At 44.7% G+C, this 23,450-nt stretch overlaps 1 protein-coding gene across 1 annotated transcript in view; it reads right to left on the bottom strand.

Moving 5' to 3' along the window:
* cep170bb (centrosomal protein 170Bb) overlaps positions 1–23,450 on the bottom strand; it is a 33,306-nt gene that overhangs the window by 7,442 nt on the left and 2,414 nt on the right. Inside the window, exons 2-10 of the mRNA XM_083562584.1 lie at positions 14,234–14,368; positions 13,576–13,665; positions 12,943–13,021; positions 12,697–12,755; positions 11,685–11,799; positions 10,250–10,366; positions 4,358–4,843; positions 2,405–3,486; positions 2,147–2,311 (exon numbers count right to left, since the gene is read on the bottom strand). Of these exons, the coding sequence (XP_083418710.1) occupies positions 2,147–2,311; positions 2,405–3,486; positions 4,358–4,843; positions 10,250–10,366; positions 11,685–11,799; positions 12,697–12,755; positions 12,943–13,021; positions 13,576–13,665; positions 14,234–14,338 (2,298 nt within the window). The 5' untranslated portion in view covers positions 14,339–14,368. The remainder of the gene's footprint in view (positions 1–2,146; positions 2,312–2,404; positions 3,487–4,357; positions 4,844–10,249; positions 10,367–11,684; positions 11,800–12,696; positions 12,756–12,942; positions 13,022–13,575; positions 13,666–14,233; positions 14,369–23,450) is intronic.

Raw genomic sequence — 23,450 nt, 5'->3', positions numbered from 1 at the left:
TTAGTCAAAAGGATCATCAGGTTCTTGGTCACCTTTCTTACTAAGGCCCTTCTCCCTGATTGCTCTGTTTGTCTGACTTTTTGAAGAGTCCTAGTTGTGCCACACTTCCTCCATTTGAGATTTATGGAGGTCACTGTGCTCTTGGGAATATTTAGTGCAGCCGAATGTTTTTGTAACCTTCACCAGATATGAGCCTTGCAACAATCCTGAGCTCTGCCGACGTTTCTTTGACCACATGGCTTGGTTTTTGCTCTGATGTAATTGTCAGACATTCATTGAGACTTTGGGAGGCCTGAGTGTAGATTAATGAGAAAAAAAATCAATCTGAATGATTGTAGTATCAGACAGTAACATAACAACATTGAAAGAAGTGAAGGGAATCTGAATACTTTCTGAATGAACTGTAAATATACAGAGAATAGAATCCCTTTAACACCAGGAGCCTTTCCTCATCTCATCTACATGTCCAGTGCATCTGGAAAGTATCACAGCACTTCACTTTTCCTACATTGTGTTATGTTACAGCCTTATTCCAAAATGTAGTAAATTCAATATTAATTCATTCATTCATTCATTGAAGTTTGTTTGAAATCTTTGCAAATGTATTAAAAATGAAAAAAAAATCTCATGGACATAAATATTTACAGCGTTTGCTTATTATTTTGTTGAAGCACTCAAGTCTTTTTGAGTTTGATGCTACAAGCTTGGCACCTAATTTGGGGCAGTTTCTCTTATTCTTCTTTGCAGAACCTCTCAAGCGCCATCAGGTTGGATGGGGAGTGTCGCTCCACAACCATTTTCAGATCTCTCCTGAGATGTTCAAGTCTGTGCTCTGGCTGGGCCACTCGGGGACATCCACAGAGTCGTTCCGTAGACACTCCTTTGTTATCTTGTCTGTGTGTTTAGGGTCGTTGTCATGTTGGAAGATGAACCGTCGCCCCAGTCTGTGGTCCAGAGCACTCTGGAGCAGGTTTCTGTACATTCTGTACATTGCTGCCTTCATCTTTCCCTTGATCCTGAACAGTCTTCCAGTTCCTGCTGGAAAAAAAACTTCCCCACACCATGATGCTGCCACCACCATGCTCGACTGTAGGGATGGTATTGCCCAGGTGATGAGCGGTGCCTGGTTTCCTCCAGACATGACACATGGCATTCAGGCCAAAGAGTTCAATCTTTGTTTCTCATCGCCTGAGAGTCCTTCAGGGGCACCACTGTGCTCATTGGGAGCTTCAATGCTGCAGAAATTTTTCTGCCTCCTTCCCCAGATCTGTGACTTGATACAATCCTGTTTTGCAGGTCTACAGACAATTCCCTGGACTTTATTGCTTGGTTTGTGCTCTGACATGCACTGTTAACTGTGGGACCTTCTATAGACAGGTGTGTGTCTTTCCAAACCATGTCCAATCAACTGTATTTACCACAGTTGGACTCCAATCTTGTTGTAGAAACACCTCAAGGATGTTCAGTAGAAACAGGATGCACCTGAGCTCAATTTAAAGTGTCATGGCAAAGGCTATGGATACTTATGCACATGATTTTTCTTTTTTTAAGATTTTAAACAAACTTCTTTCACATTGTCATTATAGGGGATTGTTTGTAGAATTTAGAGGAAAATAATGAATTTAATACATTTTGTAAAAAAGCTGTAAAATAACAATATGTGCTGAATTAAAGCTCTGTGAATACTTTCCGGATGCACTGTAAAGTCAGAGTGTCATCAAAAACCTCTCAGAGAAGGTTCTACATCACCACGATAATGAAGTTCCTCCAAAATAGAAAGTAATTACAGAAAGAAAGTAATGGTCTCGGTATGTACATTTCAGTCAGAAACCTGTTAGTGGCCCTGTCCTTCATCCTGTTCCTTACTCCTGCACATATCACACATCACTCAGAACTCTTTTCCTGACCGACCCCCACCATGCCCCATCCCACCTCTCACCATTGCCCTTGACCCACAGCCACTATGCCCCTGTCTCGCGCTCTCAATGCCCCTATCCCACCTCTTCCCATTGCCCTTGACCCACCCCCACTATGTCCCTGACCCACCCCCACCATGTCCCTGACCCACCCCCACCATGTCCATGACCCACCCCCACCATGTCCCCACTGAAACTGAGTGTTTTATAACAAAGGTGATCACAGATACCTGTAGAAAGCTTTCTGGATCTCCACTAATGCTTGATTTAAAATCATTAAGATCTTCTGCTGATGTGTTCATGATTTCAGCTCGGGACTGGTTTAATATTTCTTTCTCATTGATGACTGGTCTGTAAACTCCGCTGTATTCCGGAGCATCCAGCACTCCAAACACCTGTAAAACATTTACAAATGGGTTTTATTGTCTGTGTGGATATTAAGTTAGCTCAGTAATAAAACGTGGAGATGGCCTATCTTTCTTTTTCACCTGATCAATCATACTGCGAGCTTCCTCCACTTCTTTATCCTGACACTCAGTCTCAATAGTGTAAGTACCAGCATCACTTAAACTGTCCTCCTCTTCCGTACGAATTGCTCCAGGGCCTTTTGGTTGTGTTCTGAGGGCTTTAGAATCTGATCCAGGGCCCAATATAGGAGTAAATGGAGGTAAGGCTGAAACACAGGAATCTGGAGCCACAGCTGAAGGCGAGGTCAGGACAGAATCAGGAAAAGAAGCAGGAAGAAGCGTTTGGGGCAGATGCTGTTTATGCATCTGGGATGGAGAGGTGGGGTAAGACATGGAGGATGGTGCACATACACGTTTGTCCTCTGGAGATGGAAGATTTGTCTGTGATGGTGACATCATCACTGGTGGTGCTGACATCGGAGGGGATGATTCATTAAGAAACTCATGAACAAATTCTTGAGCAAGTTTGGATTTCTTTCCAATGCTTCCAAAAGGTTTGATGGTGATTGCTGGAGAGGAGCGAGAGGAGGAGGAAGTGATGGAACAGGAAGTGCCAGAGGAGGAAGGGGAAGTTCCACCTTTGCTTGTTGCATCCTCTGTTTTTTCCCTCTTTAGTGAGCTTGATCTTTTATGAGCAGTGTGACTGAAGCCCTTTAGAGGGACCGTGATTTGCTGCGTAGGAGGAATGCTACCATGAACAGATGCCGGTCTTTCAGCTCCTTTACGTCTCTCCAGTTTCGCTTTGAGAGCTGAATAATTATCTCCATGTACAGAATTGTGGGTGAAAGACTGGGAACGTTTCTTACGTGGATTATCATCAAAAAACTCAATAATAAAGGCCTGCTGGCTCAGACTTTCCTGAGGTACACATTTGATTTGGCTTTGAGTTGAATGTAAAGGTTCTTCTACTTCACTTCCTTCAAGTACACTGGAGAATTCATGAATATTTGTAGTTGGTGACTGAGGTTTGTAAGAATCAGATGGTTCCAATATTTTTGACATGCTTGATTCCTCCGATTGAACTGAGTGATGAGATTTACTCCTCTTTCCATTTATTACAGGATCTTCAGAATCACTCTGAGTGCCATCTTCATGATGGTGACCTACAAACAAGTGTAGAAACACTTTATTAACATGTGTAAACAATACAAATTAAACATACAATTTATAGAACATACACTGCAATGGTCCTCATCTATTCAGGACTTGCAATCCTATTTCCAGACTTAATCTCAAATCTTATTTGTTTATAGAACAAAATACTATGTAAGAGCAGATTGTGTAATTTGTGATTGTGATTATTTATTTTTCCTTACCTGGTAAAGCTTAAAGTTTCTTTTTTTACCTAAAAAATTGAGCTTCATTACTATCCGAGACATCATTGAAGGCCTTGTATCTTTTAAGACTTAATTTTAGCTGTAATAACTGGTCTTAAGGTTGCCCAGTAGAAAATGCTCAATAATCACATTTAGGACTTTTATTATTATTTTATCATATACTTTCACATTTATTTACAACAAAATAACAAATTATAAGAATCTGTACTATAAGTCACCACACTCTTTCCAAACATTATCCAGTACGGTTATTCTTTTTTGGAGCGTTGCTCTTTATACAAAGTACTTATTTTTTACAAAGTTGTTCTGTAGTTAGATTTCAATTTTTCATATTGAAGATCTTTAAGTATTCAGTGATGACAAAGTACATTCAATAATGTTTTATGTTGCAAAAGTTTAAGTATTTTAAGAAGCAGTATGTATAGAATGTTCTTAGTTTTTGCAGCGTAACTACTGTGTATTATCACTGGCAGATCATTTAACTTGTTTTTAATCTGTATCTTTTAAAATCATAGATTTTATAATTTTATTTAGACAGTTATTTTGTACAGTGCACATCTACACACCTTGTCACTCTTGTCTAAGATATAAACAATATTTCATATTTAAATGAACATTAAAGGGAATATTAAATGACCTTTGAGAGTCCTGATGTGCAATGCAAGGTCACTCTTAGTGCTGTACACATCGTCACTAGTCGGCCGTCTCAATGACATCATGCCAACGTCACTCTGAACCAGCCAATCAGCAACCTTGCTCTCAGGAGACTGGACCTCATTTGGTGCAGTGCTGCTCACTTTAGTACTCGAATGTTTACTGCGCTGGCGAGATGAGAATTTGGTCACATGGTCTTTGATTTTAATTTTTCCTGGTGTACATTCATCAAACTCGATGGTGAAGGAGGCGTGGCTCTGGTAAACAGGTGGAGTGGATTTTGGTAAAGCATCTGTGTCCTTAGTGGGAATGTCGTTCAGCTCTATTTCTGCAAATTTGGAGTGTGTTTGAATTTCCTTAGTGGGAATCTCAAAATAACTCGGTTCTCGGAGGTACAAAAACGTAGACTTGCTTTGGCCATCACGTAATTCCTGAAGAGAGCCGTTAACTTCTGTTTCCTTCAGGATTTCTGCTCACAAGCAACAGAATATATGTAAGTACATGTGTGATCAGTACATCACATCACTACAACAGAAACAGGTTGAGTGAGGAGGTAAGTGGTGAAGTATGTAAGATGTTGAGTGGGGTGTTGAGTGAGGAGGCAAGGAGCAGACAAAAGTCTAAACCGACCATCTGCTAGCTGCACAGAGTCGTCACTCAGGGTCTGTGAAATATTAGATCTCATCAAAAGCGCTGAATATAAATGTTATTGTTACTGATCAAAAGTTTAATAGAAATGTGATAAACCAAATTAATATCGAGTATTAAATGAAGCGAGTCCTCCTGTATATAGTTACATACACCAACCCCGTCTAAATTTCAGAGGAGGCGGAGTCACAGCTATTTATAATAATAATAATCTAACTGTCACAAAATAAACAAAACACAAATGTAAAACATTAGAAGTTTTTTTTACAAAAGAAGTCTAGTCAGTCAATTCCAATTATTATTATTTATAGGCAGATTTATACTACTGGTGTAAGAAACACTGAATGTTATCGTGCCGCAGTATCTGACCGAGCTGGACTTAGACTCAGACTCAGTGTTCAAGTGTTAAATAAAACATATTTATTTAGTGGAGTCTTTAGTCAGTAGGTGTTTGTGAGGTAAAGGAGCAGATCTGGAGGGATCATGGATATGGAGTGTTTGGTGAACTGGGATATTTGGATGCTGTCGTCTCCTCACTCTCACACGTTCACTCAGGTTTGTTGATGGTGGTGTGGTGGGTCGTCTCTTATCCCAGAGATCCTCATGTCTGTGTTTCCTTCTGCTTCTCCCTTTTAGTTCTGCTGCCAGAGTGAATCTTGTTCCTACTTACACCCTGATCACCTCTCTCTCTCTCTCTCTCTCTCTCTCTCTTTCTCTCTCACCCTCACCCTCTCTCTTTCTCTCTCTCTCTCTCTCTCTCTCTCTCACCCTCACCCTCTCTCTTTCTCTCTCTCTCACTCTCTCTCTCTCTCTCTCTCTCTCTCTCTCACCCTCACCCTCTCTCTTTCTCTCTCTCTCTCTCTCTCTCTCTCTCTCTCTCTCTCTCTTTCTCTCTCTCTCTGACCCTCACCCTCTCTCTTTCTCTCTCTCTCACTCTCTCTCTCTCTCTCTCTCTCTCTCTCTCTCTCTCACACCCTCACCCTCTCTCTCTCTCTCTCTCTCTCTCTCTCTCTCTCTGTCTGTCTGTCTCTTTGTCTCTCTCTCTCTCTTCCCTCTCTCTCTCTGTCTCTGTCTCTGTCTCTCTCTCTCTCTCTCTCTCTCTCTCTCTCTCTCTCTCTCTCTCTCTCACTCTCTCTCTCTCTCTGTTGAGGTAAACATGCTCCTCAGGTACCAGTGTTCCTGTCTCTTTCTTCTTCTCAGACCTGCCTGATTCATCTCGACATCCAGGTACAGGACAGGAGGTGAATAAGGAGGTGTGTGAGGTAAATAAGGAGGTGTTGAGTGAGAATGTAAATAAGGAGGTGTGTGAGGTGTTGAGTGAGGAGGTAAATAAGGAGGTGTGTGAGGTGTTGAGGGAGGAGGTAAATAAGGAGGCGTGTGAGGTGTTGAGTGAGAATGTAAATAAGGAGGTGTGTGAGGTGTTGAGTGAGGAGGTAAATAAGGAGGTGTGTGGGGTGTTGAGTAAGGAGGTAAATAAGGAGGTGTGTGAGGTGTTGAGGGAGGAGGTAAATAAGGAGGTGTGTGAGGTGTTGAGTGAGGAGGTAAATAAGGAGGTGTGAGGTGATGAGTAAGGAGGTAAATAAGGAGGTGTGTGAGGTGTTGAGGGAGGAGGTTAATAAGGAGGTGTGTGAGGTGTTGAATGAGGAGGTAAATAAGGAGGTACGTGAAGTGTTGAGTGAGGAGGTAAATAAGTAGGTGTGTGAGGTGTTAAGTGAGAAGGTAAATAAGGAGGTGTGTGAGGTGTTGAGGGAGGAGGTTAATAAGGAGGTGTGTGAGGTGTTGAATGAGGAGGTTAATAAGGAGGTGTGTGAGGTGTTGAATGAGGAGGTAAATAAGGAGGTGTGTGAGGTGTTGATGGAGGAGGTAAATAAGTAGGTGTGTGAGGTGTTAAGTGAGAAGGTAAATAAGGAGGTGTGTAAGGTGTTGAGTTTAGGAGGTAAATAAGGAGGTGTGAGGTGTTGAGTGAGGAGGTAAATAAGGTGGTGTGTGAGGTGTTGAGTGAGGAGGTAAATAAGGAGGTGTGTGAGGTGTTGAGTGAGGAGGTAAATAAGGAGGTGTGTGAGGTGTTGAGTGAGGAGGTAAATAAGGAGGTGTGTGAGGTGTTGAGTGAGGAGGTAAATAAGGAGGTGTGTGAGGTGTTAAGTGAGAAGGTAAATAAGGAGGTGTGTGAGGTGTTGAGTTTAGGAGGTAAATAAGGAGGTGTGAGGTGTTGAGTGAGGAGGTAAATAAGGTGGTGTGTGAGGTGTTGAGTGAGGAGGTAAATAAGGAGGTGTGTGAGGTGTTGAGTGAAGAGGTAAATAAGGAGGTGTTGAGGGAGGAGGTTAATAAGGAGGTGTGTGAGGTGTTGAATGAGGAGGTAAATAAGGAGGTGTGTGAGGTGTTCATGGAGGAGGTAAATAAGGAGGTGTGTAAGGTGTTAAGTGAGAAGGTAAATAAGGAGGTGTGAGGTGTTGAGTGAGGAGGTAAATAAGGTGGTGTGTGAGGTGTTGAGTGAGGAGGTAAATAAGGAGGTACGTGAAGTGTTGAGTGAGGGGGTAAATAAGTAGGTGTGTGAGGTGTTAAGTGAGAAGGTAAATAAGGAGGTGTGTGAGGTGTTGAGGGAGGAGGTTAATAAGTAGGTGTGTGAGGTGTTGAGTGAGAAGGTAAATAAGGAGGTGTGTGAGGTGTTGAGTGAGGAGGTAAATAAGGAGGTGTGAGGTGTTGAGTGAGGAGGTAAATAAGGAGGTGTGTGAGGTGTTGAGTGAGGAGGTAAATAAGGAGGTGTGTGAGGTGTTGAGTGAGGGGGTAAATAAGGAGGTGTGTGAGGTGTTGAGTGAGGAGGTAAATAAGGAGGTGTGTGAGGTGTTGAGTGAGGAGGTAAATAAGGAGGTGTGAGGTGTTGAGTGAGGAGGTAAATAAGGAGGTGTGTGAGGTGTTAAGTGAGAAGGTAAATAAGGAGGTGTGTGAGGTGTTGAGTTTAGGAGGTAAATAAGGAGGTGTGAGGTGTTGAGTGAGGAGGTAAATAAGGTGGTGTGTGAGGTGTTGAGTGAGGAGGTAAATAAGGAGGTGTGTGAGGTGTTGAGTGAAGAGGTAAATAAGGAGGTGTTGAGGGAGGAGGTTAATAAGGAGGTGTGTGAGGTGTTGAATGAGGAGGTAAATAAGGAGGTGTGTGAGGTGTTCATGGAGGAGGTAAATAAGGAGGTGTGTAAGGTGTTAAGTGAGAAGGTAAATAAGGAGGTGTGAGGTGTTGAGTGAGGAGGTAAATAAGGTGGTGTGTGAGGTGTTGAGTGAGGAGGTAAATAAGGAGGTACGTGAAGTGTTGAGTGAGGGGGTAAATAAGTAGGTGTGTGAGGTGTTAAGTGAGAAGGTAAATAAGGAGGTGTGTGAGGTGTTGAGGGAGGAGGTTAATAAGGAGGTGTGTGAGGTGTTAAGTGAGAAGGTAAATAAGGAGGTGTGTGAGGTGTTGAGTTTAGGAGGTAAATAAGGAGGTGTGAGGTGTTGAGTGAGGAGGTAAATAAGGTGGTGTGTGAGGTGTTGAGTGAGGAGGTAAATAAGGAGGTGTGTGAGGTGTTGAGTGAGGAGGTAAATAAGGAGGTGTGTGAGGTGTTGAGTGAGGAGGTAAATAAGGAGGTGTGTGAGGTGTTGAGGGAGGAGGTAAATAAGGAGGTACGTGAAGTGTTGAATGAGGAGGTAAATAAGGAGGTACATGAAGTGTTAAGTGAGGAGGTAAATAAGGAGGTGTGTGAGGTGTTGAGGGAGGAGGTAAATAAGTAGGTGTGTGAGGTGTTGAGTGAGAAGGTAAATAAGGAGGTGTGTGAGGTGTTGAGTGAGGAGGTAAATAAGGAGGTGTGAGGTGTTGAGTGAGGAGGTAAATAAGGAGGTGTGTGAGGTGTTGAGTGAGGAGGTAAATAAGGAGGTGTGTGAGGTGTTGAGTGAGGGGGTAAATAAGGAGGTGTGTGAGGTGTTGAGTGAGGAGGTAAATAAGGAGGTGTGTGAGGTGTTGAGTGAGGAGGTAAATAAGAAGGTGTGTGAGGTGTTGAGGGAGGAGGTTAATAAGGAGGTGTGTGAGGTGTTGAATGGGGAGGTAAATAAGGAGGTACGTGAAGTGTTGAGTGAGGAGGTAAATAAGGAGGTGTGTGAGGTGTTGAGGGAGGAGGAAAATAAGTAGGTGTGTGAGGTGTTGAGTGAGAAGGTAAATAAGGAGGTGTGTGAGGTGTTGAGTGAGGAGGTAAATAAGGAGGTGTGAGGTGTTGAGTGAGGAGGTAAATAAGGAGGTGTGTGAGGTGTTGAGTGAGGAGGTAAATAAGGAGGTGTGTGAGGTGTTGAGTGAGGGGGTAAATAAGGAGGTGTGTGAGGTGTTGAGTGAGGAGGTAAATAAGGAGGTGTGTGAGGTGTTGAGTGAGGAGGTAAATAAGGAGGTGTGAGGTGTTGAGTGAGGAGGTAAATAAGGAGGTGTGTGAGGTGTTGAGTGAGGAGGTAAATAAAGAGGTGTGTGAGGTGTTGAGTGAGGGGATAAATAAGGAGGTGTGTGAGGTGTTGAGTGAGGAGGTAAATAAGGAGGTGTGTGAGGTGTTGAGTGAGGGGGTAAATAAGGAGGTGTGTGAGGTGTTGAGTGAGGGGGTAAATAAGGAGGTGTGTGAGGTGTTGAGTGAGGAGGTAAATAAGGAGGTGCGTGAGGTGTTGAGTGAGGGGGTAAATAGAGAGGTGTGTGAGGTGTTGAGTGAGGGGGTAAATAAGGTGGTGTGTGAGGTGTTGAGTGAGGAGGTAAATAAGGAGGTGTGGGGTGTTAATTAAGGAGCTAAATATGGAGGTGTGTGAGGTGTTGGGTGAGGGGGTAAATAAGGAGGCGTGTGAGATGTTGAGTGAGGAGGTAAATAAGGAGGTGTGTGAGGTGTTGAGTGAGGAGGTAAATAAGGGGGTGTGGGGTGTTAATTAAGGAGCTAAATATGGAGGTGTGTGAGGTGTTGGGTGAGGGGGTAAATATGGAGGTGTGTGAGGTGTTGAGTGAGGAGGTAAATAAGGAGGTGTGTGAGGTGTTGAGTGAGGAGGTAAATAAGGGGGTGTGGGGTGTAATTGAGGAGCTAAATATGGAGGTGTGTGAGGTGTTGAGTGAGGAGGTAAATAAGGAGGTACGTGAAGTGTTGAGTGAGGAGGTACATGGGGGGGTATGTGAGGTGTTAAATGAGGTTTTAAATGAGAAGATAAGTGAGAAGGTGAGTGAGGAGCTACGTGAGATGTATTTATTTACCTGATCGATTTTCGTCTGTTTTACGTGCTTCAATAATGAAATCTTTACTTCCTGAATCTTCTTCACCCCACCATGAGGGCTGTCCATATAAAGGAGTGGGACGAGACATCGAAAAGTCTGTATACACACAAACACACACGCAAAAAAACTCACAAATCAACTAGGGATGCACCGAATATTCGGCCACCGGAAATTTTCAGCTGAAAAAGGCCCAAAAGTGCATTTTCGGTTTTCGGGCAAAAGACTTTGATCACCGAAACAACACGGCCGAAACAGTTTGTTGTGATGATGCAAACAGAAACCGCGGCATGCAGGTCTGAAGCAACATGTCTGCGGTGTGGACGTATATCTGAGAAAGACCCACGGAGAGCGATTTGCAAAACATGTAATGCCAAAATTTTAAGATGGGTTGCGTCTGCAAAGACCACGTCGGGTTTAATTTATCACCTGAAATCCAAACATCCCGATCGCTATGCTGAATATGAGAGAAACGCGGCACAGAAAAGCACAGAGCAGGCGCACTCCATCTGTGACGGACGTTTTTGAAAAGGCAGGAAGTTTCCCAGTGATAGTGTCAAGGCAAAGGTCATTACACAAATGATTATGGAATTCATTGCCTTAGATGCCTTTCCCTCACATACTTCCCCCCATACTACCCCACATATTCCCTCACATACTTCCCCCCATACTACCCCACATATTCCCTCACATACCCCCCCATACTACCCCACATATTCCCTCACATACTTCCCCCCATACTACCCCACATATTCCCTCACATACTCCCCCATACTACCCCACATATTCCCTCACATACTTCCCCCCATACTACCCCACATATTCCCTCACATACCCCCCCATACTACCCCACATATTCCCTCACATACTCCCCCATGCTACCCCACATATTCCCTCACATACTCCCCCCATGCTACCCCACATATTCCCTCACATACTCCCCCCATGCTACCCCACATATTCCCTCACATACCCCCCCCCATACTACCCCACATATTCCCTCACATACTCCCCCATGCTACCCCACATATTCCCTCACATACTCCCCCAGGCTACCCCACATATTCCCTCACATACTCCCCCCATGCTACCCCACATATTCCCTCACATACTTCCCCCATACTACCCCACATATTCCCTCACATACTCCCCCCATACTACCCCACATATTCCCTCACATACTCCCCCCATACTACCCCACATATAGCCTCACATACCCACCCCCCCATACTACCCCACATATTCCCTCACATACCCCCCCCCCATACTACCCCACATATTCCCTCACATACTTCCCCATGCTACCCCACATATTCCCTCACATACTTCCCCTATACTCCCCCACATATTCCCTCACATACTCCCCCCATGCCACCCTACATATTCCCTCACATCTCTCTCTCTCTCTCTCTCTTACCTGTGAGACTCTTGCGTTCAGACCTGTCTGTTTTTGTTCTGTCCTCCTGTAGCTCTATCTTTTTCAGCTCACAGGATTTTAATTCCATCTGCAATTGGCTGGTGTATTTCTCATGCTGGGGGCAGAAACACATCATCATTATACACACACACACACACACACACACACACACACACACACACACACACACACACACACATCATCATTATACACACACACACACACACACACACACACACACACACACACACACACACACACATCATCATTATACACACACACACACACACACACACACACACACACACACACACACATCATCATTATACACACACACACACACACACACACACACACACACACACACACACACACACACACACACACATCATCATTATACACACACACACACACACACACACACACACACACACACACACACACACACACACATCATCATTATACACACACACACACACACACACACACACACACATCATCATTATACACACACACACACACACACACACACACACACACACACACACACATCATCATTATACACACACACACACACACACACACACACACACACACATCATCATTATACACACACACACACACACACACACACACACACACACACACACACACACACACATCATCATTATACACACACACACACACACACACACACACACACACACACACACACACATCATCATTATACACACACACACACACACACACACACACACACACACACACACACACACACACACAGACACACACACAGACACACACACAGACACACACACACATCATCATTATACACACACACACACACACACACACACACACACACACACACACATTAGAGGGTGCCTACTGTGAACACTAATTGTATTAATTAAAATAACAATACTACTAATAATATATACATATATGTGTGTGTGTGTGTGTGTGTGTGTGTGTGTGTGTGTGTGTGTGTGTGTGTGTGTGATGAACTGACCTTCAGAGCCTCCTCTGGTACTCTGTGTTGACTTCGCTCCAGAACATACACATGGGAATGTTTCTCACCGTTAAAGAAAAATATTCATGTACACCCAGTGCATTGTCTCACACACACACACACACACACACACACACACACACACACACACACACACACACACACACACAGCAAAACAGATTATTTCAAAACAACTTTGCTAAAAAAAAAACACAAATATTTCTGTATTTCTAGACAGAAGGATATCATATCCAAACCGAACGATGTCCGAAAGTTTAAGTGTGATATACGTCTGATCAGGAATCCTCAGGTCATTCACAAAGGTCTAATACACACACACACACACACACACACACACACACACATCACAAATATACACACACACATAGACACACTGTATTCTATGCATGTACACTTAATGTTGAATGCATGTGGACCTATTTGGACACCCAAATGACTGAATTTGAGCCACTCACAAACACACACAAACACGCATATACACAAACACACACCTGAATCTACACACACACAGACCTGCATCTCCACACACACACACACACACACACACACACACACACACACACACACACACACACACACACACACTCCTGCTTCTTCACCCACACACACTAATCCTAATCCTAACCCTAACCCTAATCCTAACCACAATGTGGGCAATTACACACTCCAGTAATAGGCAGGTGTCCACATACTTTTGGCCATACAGTGTAGATAAAGAATATTTATTATAGGACTTATTATAGAATACAGTGCAGTTACAATGTAATTTATTATTATTATTATTGTTGTTGTTGTCGTTGGTGGTGTAATTAAAATAATAAAATGATGATGTGAGTGAAGTAAAGAGGTTAAAATTACCCCATTTAAACTGCCCAGGTCTTTCACCAAGTGCTCATCTGTAGCAGCATTGTAGTTAATTACAGCATGTTGTTTATCTACACTGCGGGACTGAGAGAGAGAGAGAGAGAGAGAGAGAGAGAGAGAGAGAGAGAGAGAGAGAGAGGGGGAGAGAGAGAGAGAGAGAGAGAGGGGGAGAGAGAGAGAGAGAGAGAGAGAGGGGGAGAGAGAGAGGGAGAGAGAGAGAGAGAGAGAGAGAGAGAGAGAGAGAGAGAGAGAGAGAGGGGGAGAGAGAGAGAGAGAGAGAGAGAGAGAGAGAGAGAGAGAGAGAGAGAGGGGGAGAGAGAGAGAGAGAGAGAGAGGGGGAGAGAGAGAGGGAGAGAGGGGGAGAGAGAGAGAGGGGGAGAGAGAGAGAGAGAGAGAGAGAGAGAGAGAGAGAGAGAGGGGGAGAGAGAGAGGGAGAGAGAGAGAGAGAGAGAGAGAGAGAGAGAGAGAGAGAGATGTTTGATAAAAAATTATGTTAGTATGTTGTTAATCAGGATTAGGTGAAGCAGCTGCAGACATTATTAAGGTGATACACGTATGATGTGCATGTGTGTTTGTGTGTGTGTTTGTGTTTTGTGTGTGTGTGTGTGTGTGTTTGTGTGTGTGTGTGAGTGTGTGTTTAATGACGTCTCACCTGCAGCATGAGCTCACAGTCCTCACGGCCCACAAAGATCATCTCTCGCGGTAAGCGGTGCCGAGTGCCGGAGCTGCTCACCAAAAACCATGATGTTACACTCATCGTTACTCGTCCCACCAGCCACTGAGCATTCTACAGTACACAACAACCACAATCAGTGACTCTCTCACAAACACAAACACTTTCAGTCTCTCGCTATTCACACCTGTGAGGTACATATTTAAGCTCACTGAGTCACAACACATTTAACAAACGTCCTAAAACCCATATTAAACAATCAGTTCCTCCACTAACACTGAGCACACACTTCAAATGAGCAAATAAAAAAACTCTAATTCTAGAACAGGTTGTAGCACAGCAGTTCTGCTCACATCTACTGAGGAATAACATTTATGAAATGTATCAGTCAGGATTTTGGCCTCATCACAGCACAGACACCCATTTCTTCCCACTTCGTCCTGGTCTGTTTCTGGATAGTGTCCTCTTCAATTGGAGGCGACTCTGTGCAGCTGGGGATGTTTCTCATCAACGCCTTGGGTGGTTCCATGAAATTCCGAAGTAAGAACTTTGAGGATGGAACCTAAGCTGACCTGCTATGTCTGGCACCCTGGCCTGGACTTACCTATGCTGCTGATGCCCCAAAGATCTCGCTAATTTCACGTGTCTCAGAAAAGAGTCTCCTATAACCAGAGCTCTTTCAGGTTTCTCAGCAGGTGCTTCACTGAGGAGAGCAAACCTGTGGGACACGTGAAGCAGAGAGGACTGGTGTTCCCGTGGGCAAGACTTAGCGTTACCTTTGTCTTTGTGAGTATGCCGCAGAGTCACCCACTCGCCCCGCTGCGAGGGCTCTAATGCCGGAGTCAGGGGAATGCTAACTCCACCTAGGACCTCAAGACTTTCACCTGCAGAACCTGGACTGATCTCACACTCACTGCTTCTCTCTAGACTCTGGATGCTCCTCTAATGCTAAGATCTTCTCCGTCAAAGAGCAAACTAGCTTACACTTCTTACAGATACAATTATCACTAGTGATGGAAAAACACTGAATAAACATGTCGCACTTCACACACTGAAAAAACTGGATGTTCACCAGAGCAGAGAAATTACGCACCTTAATGTCGTTACTGTAGTGTGTGTTCATGATCAGGGTTTTGTCTCTTTACTTGTGTTGTTTAATTTTAGTGCAACTTTTGACACTATTGATCATTACAACCCCAATGTAATGATTTGCAAATCTCATAAAGTCATATTTAATTCACAATAGAAAACACATTAAATGTGTAAGTTGGAGAAATTCACCATTTAAGGAAAAATAAGGTCGTTTTCAATTTCCTGGCTGCAACACCTCTCAAAAAAGTGGGGACGGGTCAGCAAAAGTCTGGAGAAGTAAATGTTACTAAGAAGAAACATCTGAAGGAATATTTTTCTCTTTTTCATCTTCTTCCGGCTTCTCCCATTAGGGGTCTCCAGAGCAGATCATTCATCTTCATCCCCCCCTGTCCTCTACATCTGCCTCTTTCACACCATCTCCCTGCATTTCTTCCCTCACCACATCCATAAACCTCCTCTTTGATCTTCCTCTTTTCCTACTTCCTGGTGTCTCCATCCTCAGCATTCTCCTACTGATATACCCCATGTCCCTCCTCTGCACATGTCCAAACCATCTCAATCTCACCTCCCTCACCTTGTCTACAAAACGTCCTACATGCGCTGTTCCTCTAATAAACTCATTTCTAACCCTGTCCATCATCATCACTCCCAAAGAACATCTCAACATCTACAGCTCTGCTACCTCCAGCTCCACCTCCTGTCTTTTACTCAATGCCACTGTTTCTAAACCATACAACATCTCAGGTCTCACCACAGTCCTATAAACTTTCCCTTTCACTCTCCCAGATACTCTTCTATCACAAATCACTCCTGCTATCACTCTTCTCCACCCAATCCACCCTGCCTGCACTCTTTTCTTCACCTCTCTAACACACTCTTCATTACTTTGCACTGTTGACCCCAGGTACCTGAACTCCTCCACCTTCTCCACCTCTTCTCCCTGCAACCGCACCCCTCCACTGCCCTCCCTCTCATTCACACACATGTACTCTGTCTTACTCCTACTGACTTTCATTCCCCTTCTCTCCAGCGTGTACCTCCACCTCTCCAGGATCTTCTCCACCTGCTCCCTACTCTCACCAGAAATTAAAATATCATCCACAAACATCATAGCTCATGGAGACTCCTGTCTGACCTCATCTGTCAACCTGTCCATCACCACTGCAAACAGGAAAGGGCTCAGAGCCAATCCTTGATGCAGTTCCACCTCCACCTGGGACCAGTCTGTCGTTCCTACTGTACACTTCGCTGCTGTCACACTGTTCTCATACATGTCCTGCACCACCCTCACATACTTCTCTGACACACCAGACTTCCTCATACAATACCACAACTCCTCTCTCCACCCTGTCGTACGCTTTCTCTAAATCCACAAACACACAATGCAACTTCTGTCCTTCTCTATACTTCTCCATCAACATTCTCAAAGCAAATATTGTGTCTGTTGTGCTACCACTGTTTCATCGAGAGCATCCTGACCAACTCCATCCCTGTATGGTACGGAGGCTCCACTGTGTGCGAATGTAAAGACCTGCAAAGACTGATCAAAATCACCCAACGCATCACTGGCACCAACTACCTGCCATTAAACACCTTCACCACAGCAGATGTCGGTGCAGAGCTCAAAACATCATCAAGGACTCTTCACATCCCAGTCATAAACTGTTTAACCTCCTTCCATCAAGAAGGAGATACAGTAACTTACGCACCAGAACCAGCAGGTTCAGGGACAGCTTTTTTACATCCACCATCACACTACTGAACTCTACACTACACCGCTAGATCACTGTATAAACACTGTATAAACACTGAAGTTTTACCAACACATGAACTTTAAAACAAGAGAAAACTGCACATTGGGCCTGTCTTACACAACAGAAAAATATGCATCACATCTCTGTTATGCTAATTCCAACAAATCAAATCAAATCAAATTTTATTCATCACATACACATACATACAGGGTACGACATGCAGTGAAATGCTTTATACGACGGTCTGGCAAGAGGGAAATAGGGTGGGGAGAAAGAAAAAAAGCAGATAAATTAAGTATAAAAACTATATAAAATAAAATAAAATATAAGGTATAAAGGATATATAAAGAAACAGTGAACAATGTGTACTTAAGTGTAAACAATAGACAATTTTAGTGGTGGGTTGTCCGTGTGCAGTATGGTGTGGTGTAAGGGTCCGTAAGTGTCCGTGTGCGGTATGGTGTGGTGTAAGGGTCCGTAAGTGACCGTGTGCGGTATAGAGTTTCCATAAAGTGTCCGTGTGCAGAATGGTGTGGTATAAAATAAATAAATATAAAGTGCACTTTGCTGTGCAAGTCCAGAGTTTAAAGTGTCGTGGTGCGAAAAATGAGATCTGTACAGAGAAGAAGTGTGATGATGGAGAGAGTGGACCAGCTTTTAGATCCTGGGTGTTTCCTGGTTTAAACACCGAATGGCCTGCGTGAAGAAGCTCCTACTCATTCTCTCTATGTTCGCTTTCAGGAACAAACACAACAAAAAGAAGAGTCCATTGTTGGGATGGCTGAGGTCCTTCACAATCTTCCTGGCTCTGGTCCTGCACCGCGTGCTGTAGATGTCCTGCAGGTCAGGGAGCTCGGTGTGGATGGTACGTTCAGCTGAACGCACCACCCTCTGGAGGGTTTGTCTGTCCTGCATGGTGCTGTTCCCAAACCAGGAAGTGATGCTACCCGTCAGAACGCTCTCAATGGTGCAGGTGTAGAAAGTCTTAAGCACCTAAAGGGTAGTTTAAAGTCCCTTAAGCGTCTCAGATGGTACAGACGCTGCCGGGCCTTCTTCACCAGGGTGTTAGTGTGACAGGACCAAGACAGATCCTGTGTGATGTGAACACCCAAGTACCAGAAACTGTCCACTCTTTCCACTGGAGTCCCGCAGATGTTTAGCGGTTGGTATGACCGCTCCCGCTATGTGATGAAGTCCACGATCAACTCCTTAGTTTTGCTGACGTTCAGGAGAAGGTTGTTCTCCTGGCACCATCTCTCCAGGTTTTTAACCTCCTGTAAGATCTGGAGGGAACATTGATATAGAGTGTTTGGTGAACTGGGATATTTGTACGCTGTCGTCCCCTCACATTCACGTGTTCATTCAGGTTTGTTGATGGTGGTGTGGTGGGCCGTCTCTTATCCCAGAGATCCCTCATGTCTGTGTTGCCTTCTGGTTCTCCCTTTTAGTTATGCTGCCATAGCGAGTCTTGCCGGAGTCCAAACTGCACAGTGACTTTGTGACTTTAACTCTCATGCAACAATAGGTACACTTAATAATCCATATCCTTCTCTTCCTGTCACCCTCTTCTCTCTCTCTCTCTCTCTCTCTCTCTCTCGGTCGAGTTAAACATGCTCCTGAGGCTCCAGTGACCACTGTTCCTGCCCCTCTCCCCCCCGTGGATCTTCCCACTTCATCCAGGCCTGCCTCTGGATAGTGTTCTCTTTGACTGGAGGCCACTCTGTGCAGCTGGGGAAGGTTTGTCATCAACGCCTTGGGTGGTTCCATGAAATTCTGGAGTAAGAACGGGAGCTTTGAGGATGGATCGGACTGTAGTTGATGTCAACAGTCTCCTACACTGACTCAGAAATACATTTCGCTTTTGATCATCATCACTGCACCCCGCAACATTGTATACCTGCTACAAATGGACATTCGGTGTAACCCAGATGAGGATGGGTTCCCTCTTGAGTCTGGTTCCTCTCAAGGTTTCTTCCTTATGCCATCTCGGGGAGTTTTTCCTTGCCACAGTCGCCAGTCGCCACCGGCTTGCTCATCAGGGACAAACTTACTCATAAAGAACATATTCATTTTTAATCACCGCATTATCTGTGTAAAGCTGCTTTGAGACAATGTTCATTGTTAAAAGCACTATACAAATAAAAATGAATTGAATTAAATTGAATTGAATTGAACTGTAGGTAGGCCATCTCGTCGTTGTTGTTGATCAGGCCCAACACAACAGTGTCGTCAGCAAACTTGATGATGGTGGTGGAGTTGGATGTGGCCACACAGTCATATGTGTACAGCGAGTACAGCAAGTGGCTCAGAACACAACCCTGGGGAGCTCCAGTGCAGAGGGTGAGGGTGAATGAGGTATGTTTTCCCACCCGTACGGCTTGTGGTCTGTCTGTCAGGAAGTTAGAGATCCACTGACACAGCTGCTGGCTGAGTCCCAGGACCTCCAACTTAGAGTTGAGTGTGGAGGGATTTATGGTGTTAAACGCTGAACTGTAGTCCACGAACAACATCTTTGCATAATTCCCTTTTCTGTAGTCCAGGTGGCTCATCGTGGTGTGGAGGAGATGAGCAATGGCGTCCTCAGTAGAGCGGTTCTGACGGTACGCAAACTGTAATGGGTCCAGTGTGTCTGGTAGTGATGCAGTGATGAAGTCTCTGACCAGTCTCTCGAAGCACTTCATCACTACTGAGGTCAAAGCTACAGGACGGTAGTCATTGAGGCAGGCGGGCTGGGGTTTCTTCGGGACAGGAACAATGGTGGACTGTTTAAAACATGAGGGGACAACAGACTGTTCCAGGGAGAGGTTGAATATCTCGGTGAACACCGGTGCTAGCTGGTCAGCGCCGGCTTTCAGAACGTGAAGGCAAGGTCCTGGCACCATACATGGTTGAGTACTGAGAGACTATGCTAATGTCCTTGGTGAGCTCACTGACCCTGATAGTCATCAATGAGATAAAGTTCCTCCAGAACCCTGGTGCTACATTAAACAACATAAAGCTACATAAAGTGCATACACAGTACTGTGTAAAATAGGACAATAAAGGACTATAAACAAAGAGTATTTGTAAACATAAACACAAGGCAGTGCAAAAACAGCAGTAGCAGCAGACAAGAGGTGCAAAAAAACAGCATGAAACAGTAAAATACAATTAAATATAAATAATAAATAAATGGTGGTGGAACAAAGTCATTAGTGTTACACACGTCAGGTGACTCTCAGTGTCTCAGGCCTGGATAAATGTGGAGGTTTGTGTTATGAAGGACATCCAGTGTAACCTGTGATGCCATCTGGTCCTGCTGCCTTCCTGGTATTCACTCTCTTGAACGCCCTCCTCACGTCATGCTCTGAGATGGTGATCGTGTTTACCTCTCCGGCTCTCTCGGCATGCACGCTGGTTGTGCCGCTAGCGCCGCTAGCGTGGTTAGCTGCAGCCTCGAAACGAGCGTAATAGGTGTTTAGCTCTTCTGCCAAAGAAGCGTCCGCATTCACCATTCTAGAGGATGGTGTTTTATAGTCCGTTATTGTCCTTAGTCCCTGCCACAGGCTCCTAGAGCCACCATGTTGAAACTGTGACTCTAGTTTCCTCCCGTAGGGCCGCTTTGCATCCTTCACCGCTCTGCGAACACTGTAAGACGCAGCCTTGTACTCTTCCATGTCCCCGGTGGCGAGCCCCGTGTTGTAGGCAGCGGAGCGGGATCTCAGAGTGTCGCGGATGGTTTTATCCACCCACTGCTTCTGGTTGGGAAACGTTCAACGTACCTGATAGTGGTTTTCTGCACTGTATCATCTGCTAGTTTCCCGATGAATCCCACAACCGCTTCCGTAAACATGTTGACGTCATCAGAGCTGCGCCGGAACATGTCCCAGTCTGCGTCATCCAAAGCGTCCTGCAGAGCGGCCACCGATTGGTCAGTCCAGCGCGCGACCTCCCTCTGAACCGGAGCTTCCTGTTTCAGCCTTTGTTTGTAAACAGGCATGAGGAAGATGGTGGCATGGTCCGATTTCCCAAATGGTGGACGTGATTGTGCCTTGTAGCCGTTCTTGAATGTTGTATAGCAGTGGTCCAGTGTTCTTTCGCCCCTGGTGGGGCAGGTGATGTGCTGATGAAAGTTCGGGAGTGCGCGCTTGAGGTTGGCACTGTTGAAATCTCCGACCACAATGAGCGCAGCGTCCCGATGCTGTATCAAACTCACCAAACAAGTTCAGAAACACACCATGCTACAGCCAGATTAGGCTTTCTTAGGACTACAGGACTGTCTCCAGACTGGAGCATTTTTACACCGACTATACAGTCTAGAGTTTACTGAAACAGTGCATCAAAAAGTGCATTGACAATGTGACAGCCACCAAGACCTTCATCACATGTAGGTAAACATAGAATGACACACCTGCACAAAAACTACTCACACATCCCAATGACCAGGTGGCCTGTCTGTCTCCAGCGGACATAAGGAAAACCCTCTCATGGATTAACCCAGGCAAGGTCCTGGCACCATACATGGTTGAGTACTGAGAGACTACGCTGATGTCCTTGGTGAGCTCACTGACCCTGATAGTCATCAATTAGATAAAGTTCCTCCAGAACCCTGGTGCTACATTAAACAACATAAAGCTACATGAAGTGCATACACAGTACTGTGTAAAATAGGACAATAAAGGACTATAAACAAAGAGTATTTGTAAACATAAACACAAGGCAGTGCAAAAACAGCAGTAGCAGCAGACAAGAGGTGCAAAAAAACAGCATGAAACAGTAAAATACAATTAAATATAAATAATAAATAAATGGTGGTGGAACGAAGTCATTAGTGTTACACACGTCAGGTGACTTTCAGTGTCTCAGGCCTGGATAAATGTGAAGGTTTGTGTTATGAAGGACATCCAGTGTAAAACATGTGCCGAATCAAACATATGGATCACAAATCAGAATTTCATAGCGGATCGGTCGGGCCCAGGTTACCAACAATCACCACAGGTATCATTAACAACAGGGTACCGGTGTAAATTATGCTACTGTTGGCTGAAGGAGCAGAAGGAGAGAAGGAAAATGTATACAGAGACAGCAGGAAAAGGAGAAGTGGAGGAGAGTGGAGGAGAAGTGGAGGAGAGTGGAGGAGAAGTGGAGGAGAAGTGGAGGTTCGGGTTGGTACTTTAAATGTTGGTACTATAACTGGTAAAGGGAGAGAGGGAGCTGATATGATGGAGAGGAGAAAGGTAGAGATGTTGTGTGTTCAGGAGACCAAGTGGAAAGGGAGTAAGAGCAGAAACATTGGAGGTGTTTAAACTGTTCTATCATGGTGTGGATGAGAAATGAGAGTGTGTTGAGAAGATGGACGAAGTATTTTGGACAGCTGATGAACGAGGAAAATGAGAGAGAGAGAGAAGGTTGGATGATGTGGAGATGTGAAGCAGGATGTAGATAGGATTAGTAAGGAGGAAGTGAGAGCAGCGATTAAGAGGATGAAGAGTGGAAAGTCGGTTGGACCAGATGACATACCGGTAGAAGCGTGTAGATGTTTAGGAGAGATGCAGTGGTGTTTTTAACCAGGTTGTTCAATATGATTTTGGAAGGTGAGAAGATGCCTGAGGAATGGAGAAGGAGTGTGCTGGTACTCATCTTTAAGAATAAGGGAGATGTGCAGACCTGCAGTAACTACAGGGGAATTAAGTTGATCAGTCACACCATGAAGTTATGGGAAAGAGTAGTGGAAGCCAGGCTGAGAGAAGAGGTGACCATCTGTGAGCAACAGTATGTTTTCATGCCAAGGAAGAGCACCACAGACGCATTATTTGCTTTGAGAATGTTGATGGAGAAGTATAGAGAAGGTCAGAAGGAGCTGCATTGTGTGTTTGTGGATTTAGAGAAAGCGTACGACAGGGTGGAGAGAGGAGTTGTGGTATTGTATGAGGAAGTCTGGTGTGTCAGAGAAGTATGTGAGGGTGGTGCAGGACATGTATGAGGACAGTGTGACAGCAGTGAAGTGTGCAGTAGGAACGACAGACTGGTTCAAGCTGGAAGTTGGACTGCATCAAGGACCCGCTCTGAGCACTTTCCTGTTTGCAGTGGTGATGGACACTGGAGCAGCCGAAAGAAGAATAAGGAATTGATTGAGATGAGTAATGAGGGTGTGTTGAGTTCAGGTTGCAGTTCAATAACACACAGTTGAGTGAATGTGTGTGTGTGTTTTGTACAGTTTAGTTCTGTGTATTGAGAAGAATGATGGCTTGAGAGGAAAAAGCTGTTACACAGTCTGTATTTGACGGAATGCTTCGCTACCGCTTTCCTAATAGCAGGAGGGTGAAGAGTGTGTGTGAGGTGTGAGGTGTGTGTGTGTGTGTGTGTGTGTG

Source organism: Silurus aristotelis (genome assembly GCF_946808225.1).
Source record: "Silurus aristotelis genome assembly, chromosome: 15".
NCBI classification, from domain to species: Eukaryota; Metazoa; Chordata; class Actinopteri; order Siluriformes; family Siluridae; genus Silurus; species Silurus aristotelis.
Note: the sequence above shows the minus strand (reverse complement) of the source record. Positions and strands in the feature narration are given on the sequence as shown.